The sequence below is a fragment of the Phanerochaete carnosa genome (assembly GCF_000300595.1).
Source record: "Phanerochaete carnosa HHB-10118-sp unplaced genomic scaffold PHACAscaffold_308, whole genome shotgun sequence".
NCBI classification, from domain to species: domain Eukaryota; kingdom Fungi; phylum Basidiomycota; class Agaricomycetes; order Polyporales; family Phanerochaetaceae; genus Phanerochaete; species Phanerochaete carnosa.
This window is the reverse complement of record NW_006767935.1, coordinates 1-4,452: the sequence shown is the minus strand read 5'-3', so window position 1 is coordinate 4,452 and position 4,452 is coordinate 1. Positions and strand designations below refer to the sequence as shown.

At 57.0% G+C, this 4,452-nt stretch overlaps 2 protein-coding genes across 2 annotated transcripts; one reads left to right on the top strand and one right to left on the bottom strand.

Annotated features, from left to right (window-relative positions):
- Positions 1-218: 218 nt before the first annotated feature.
- On the top strand, positions 219-3,120 carry PHACADRAFT_214682 (uncharacterized protein; the record flags this gene model as incomplete). The annotated part of the gene is made up of 8 exons (XM_007402646.1): positions 219-586; positions 649-904; positions 971-1,072; positions 1,360-1,435; positions 1,487-1,638; positions 1,689-1,881; positions 1,929-2,047; positions 2,112-3,120. 8 exons carry the CDS (start codon positions 219-221, stop codon positions 2,259-2,261), a joined length of 1,416 nt encoding a protein of 471 aa, XP_007402708.1. The 3' UTR covers positions 2,262-3,120.
- Positions 3,121-3,225: 105 nt separating this feature from the next.
- Positions 3,226-4,199, bottom strand: PHACADRAFT_202459 (uncharacterized protein; the record flags this gene model as incomplete). The annotated part of the gene is made up of 5 exons (XM_007402645.1): positions 3,226-3,488; positions 3,553-3,558; positions 3,620-3,650; positions 3,703-4,080; positions 4,134-4,199. The coding sequence occupies 5 exons, from the start codon at positions 4,197-4,199 to the stop codon at positions 3,226-3,228; spliced, it is 744 nt and encodes a 247-aa protein (XP_007402707.1).
- Between the last annotated feature and the right edge of the window lie 253 nt (positions 4,200-4,452).

Genomic DNA, 4,452 nt, shown 5'->3' with positions numbered 1-4,452 from the left:
CCCGGAGGGAAGGTCGAGGGCGCCGTCGGATGCCTTGCAGGACATATTCACAACAGTCTCATCAAGGTTTCCATTTCTGTGACCTCCACGGCGAGGGCCAAAAGGTGCAAATTACGGCGATCAAGTGGTGAGTCCTTTTGTTGTTCTGTCGACTACAGGCTCACAGAAACTATTGCTCCTTAGAAATGCCGAAGACCTAGAAGGCATCGTGGCGCGACATGAGTACTTCCGCTGTGGAGACATCGTCGGTCTTATTGGAGTCCCGGGACGTACCGCGATTGGCGAGCTCTCGACTGTCCCCTCAGATGGTTCTCCTTTCCCCGGACCTCCATCAGCTGCCGTCAGGCCCCCTCGGCCTCGAGGACTGGAAACCCCGCCACCATAAGCGTTCCCTAGACCTCACTCTCGGCGGGGACACCGTGGCAAGGCGCATCTTCATCGCCCGCAACCGAATCGCCGACTACATCCACCGGTTCTTTGACACCCTCGGTTTCTTCGAGGTCGAGATACCGATGACGGGCACGATCGCTGATGGTGCGGTTGCGAAGCCGTTCATGGCGCACCACGACGGCCTCGACTTCGACCTGTACCACTGTTATCGCTCCCGAGCTCCATCTCAAACAGCTCGGCGGCGGCGGTCTAGACCAGGCGCACGAGATCGAGAGCATGTTGCGGAACGAGGGTGGTTGACCTGACGCACATGGTATACGCGGACATGTACGACATCGTCGAAACCATCGAGAGCCTCATCGAAGTGCCTGACAAGCGAGAAGGCGTACGAGCCGGAGACTTGAAGCGGCCGTGGCTGCGATACGACATGAGGACGGTGGAGGAGAAGCTCGGGGCGAAAATTTTGGTGGGAGAGGCGCTGCGTACGGAGGAAGCGAACAAGCTCCTGCGCGAGGTGTGCCAGAAGGCCCGCTGTTTTTCTCACCGATGTTGCTCTCGATTGCTGAATTCTCTTTTACAGCACAACATCGAGTGCAGTGAGCGCCGGACGAACGGGCGCGTGCTTGGCACAAGCTCGTCGGCGAGCTCATCGAGCTCCTCCGCACCTTCTTCGTCTTCATCGGTAAGCCTACCCGCGCAAATTCTCCTCCTGACGCTCTACCAACAATCGAGCAGTTAGTCATCCATAAGTGGTGTCGCCGCTGGGTATCGCCGATCGCGCCCTGGTCTTTGTGAATATTTCGAAGGCTTCACCCACGGAAGGAGTTTTGGAATGCGTACGATTCGTTCGAGCAACGATTCCGAGGGTCAGGGCAACGACGAGGCGCAGGGTATCGACGAGACGTTTTAACGCGTACGTGCTAATCCTCAGCTGCATCTGTATTCCACCTAATAAATTTGCCATGCCAGTCTTGTCTCCCACCGACGGGCGGGTGGGGCATCAGTATCAACCGTTTGATGAAGTTCCTGACGACCGACCTTGCCAGTATGTCTGCCTCTTTTTTGTTCCTCTGTATTCTTGTTGACTGTAGTCCAGACACCAAGGAGGCCCTTCTGTTCCCTGCGATGATACCAACACAGACTGCGGCCGACACTGTGGGCCCTGTTGGACCCCCCTGGGCAGGCCTAAACCTCTGTGGCGTATCCGACGTACTCGTGGACGGCAGAGACACCGCACGGAGGCCCGCAGTTTGGATACCGCCGCGATCGGCGGGAGATCGTCTCTCTCGTCGCGGTAGGAAATCTTTGCGGGCTCTCTTCCCTTCTGCGGCTTGACCGCTGTTTACTCGACCACTTGGCTCATGGCGCAGCCGCGTCTGGGCGTCGTGCGCCTCGTGCAGCAACGGCCCCGCGACTGTGTGCAGAAAGGCGTACACCTCATGGACGCACTCTTTGGCTGCCTCGAGGACGGCGTCGAATGCGATGACGACGGTCTAGCCGCGGAATGTGCTTGTCATGACGAGGATTTGTCTCGGAAGGGAAGCTGGAGGATGATGACTGCGAGGTTATGGAGGAGCAGAGGGCGAAACAGAGGAAGGGCCAGGTCTTTGAAGATGCGATTCCGGGCGCGCGGGCTAGAAGGAGGTCGGCACGAATGGTGCGCAACGCGAATGTTTATTATCGACCGCGCGACTGACTAAATAGCCGTTACAGTGGTGTAGGCACCCGCCCCGATCCTCGTTGCCGTCGGTACAATTGACAGTACAGGCGCGACCACGTCGCTCTCCACCATCGAACAACCAGATCAGATGCTCATGTCGATCGAAGACTTCAAGCCCGAAGAGTATGGGCTGCTATCTTACAACTCATAGATATACAGATGCCATTACGAATGTACATACATCAATAAGAATCCAACAAAGTTCAGTTAGCAAAACAATAATTACGAGGGGATATCGAGCAGATAGGATAGTGTAGCCAGCATCATGGATGGTATCTAGATTTCGAAAGGCAAACAAATCAGTCCCTGTCTTCTCTACTGCGACTCGCTGGCTCGAGAACTCACCATCCTCAGGCTCAGGCTGTCCCTCCACCCTCTTCATCTGTGCATCCTGATCCTCGCCCTCCCTTGTTCTCTTCGCGCCCTCCTTGGAGACAGCCCTCACATCCCGGGTCCTCACACCCTTGGCACCACTGATCTCACTAACCGAATTCCCGCTCGACGCGCTCGAAACATTGTCCGCGCGCACGAGCCTCTCGCCTTTCTGCGCCTTCGCCCGCTAGCGCGCGTCCTTCCAGCGCTTGAGCGCTCGTCAAACGCGTTCAACGTCGTGACCCGCCCAAGCGCACCGAGGTTGCGCGGCAACGCGAGGTATGCGTGCAGCACGCGCAGCAGGTCCGTGCGCGGCCGGTGCGACCCCGAGTCGCTATCGATCGCAAACTCGTGCAGCGCCGGGTCGTGCGGCAAGTGTGTCTAGTCGAAGTGCTCGTCTTCGGTCTGGTCGTGTGCGTCGCCGGCGCGGGCGCGGTCGCGATCGTGGGTATCGGTGTGCGTATTCTGCGATGGCTCGGGCACGCCAAGCGCCGAGCGACGGGTCCTCTGCGGTGTGATGATGCCGCAGGGGGCGCACGAAGAGCTCGCTGCGGTACACGACCCCGATGTCCGAGTGCATGGTGAGCTCGCCGAGGAACTCCATGGTCGTCTGGTCTCCAATTTCCTGGACGTTCAAGACCGAAGTTAGCGTCGATTTAGCAACAAGAACATAGAGCACGTACTCACAATTAACCGCCGCTTGCCGTCCAGCACGATAACATATGTGAATCGCAGATCACGCCTCACGCGACGGTCTTGTCCCACTTGTATATCTCCATAGGCTGCTTGTATAACGTGTGATCTCTCTTGCGGAACATCGCTTTCACGAAGGGCGTGAAGCCGGCGTAGCGGTGGTGAAGCAAAGAGGGGACGGGTCCCGCGAGCTGCGGGCGATTCGCAACGAACACGGTAGGCTTCACGACGGCGTTGCGGTCGCCACTGTCTGGAGAATTGGACGAGCTGAGGAACTTGTCTATGAGTGGGGAGAAGTATCGAATGTATTTGCCTAGATTAATGAAGGCAAGAAATTCAGAGTTGAACATTCAGTAACAGAAGAGGCATATACGCACGGGGTCCTACAGTGCACATCCGCCAGTTTTCCCGGCTCTCTACCCTGCCCATAACTTCGTAGCGTACCCACAAGCGTACCAGGTACACAGCGTCCCCCCTTGTCGTGCACGTAAAAGCTTGCCCATGATGCTTATTTTGCGCTTATGCACCTTGTACTCCCTGTCGCCCGACCGCCAGCTCTCTGAGAGCACGCCCTCGCCCGCATTCGGCATGCGCAAGACGGCCTTGCCGAGGTCGTCGTCGTAGCTCCCTGGATCCTCGTCGCGTAGCCGCACCGATAGCAGGAAGCCCGATTGGGGGATGCCGGACACGACCCAGTGCGCATTGAACTCTGGGTCCAGCATCCGCCGGCACGTCTGGGTGCGGTAGGTGAGCATCTGGGGGATGCCATCGGGCTGTTCAAGACCCTTCTCGGCGGTGAGCGTCGCCTGGAGGTACGGGTCGCAGGACAGGTCGTTGAAGTCGGCGACTGGGACGCTGGTGGCTTTTATGAACGTGATCTTGCAGGTGTAGAGCGTTTCATTGAGCTGTCGTCCGAGATTAAGTTGTGGCTGCACGTCGGCAACGTTTTCGAAGATACAGAAAATAGGTAGGTGTAAATTGGTTGCAAAGGGATATGTGAAGCACGGCGAAGATGCAGCAGCATTTCAGAGAGAGACGCGATGACGTCTTGGCGGCGGGGGTTATTTGTTTTTGTGAAAGCTCCCCGAGCTACTCCTCGCCGACATCACACAGGCGCTCAATGTCTACCCTGTAAAGTATTGCAAGCGATACATTGATAGAGCAAGCTGACTTGGGATGGAGATACAAGCGAGTAAATTGTAAAAACGTTTAGTACCCAGTACCCAGTACTCAGTACACGACGCCGTGTGCAGGAAGAATTCTACGTTGATGCAATT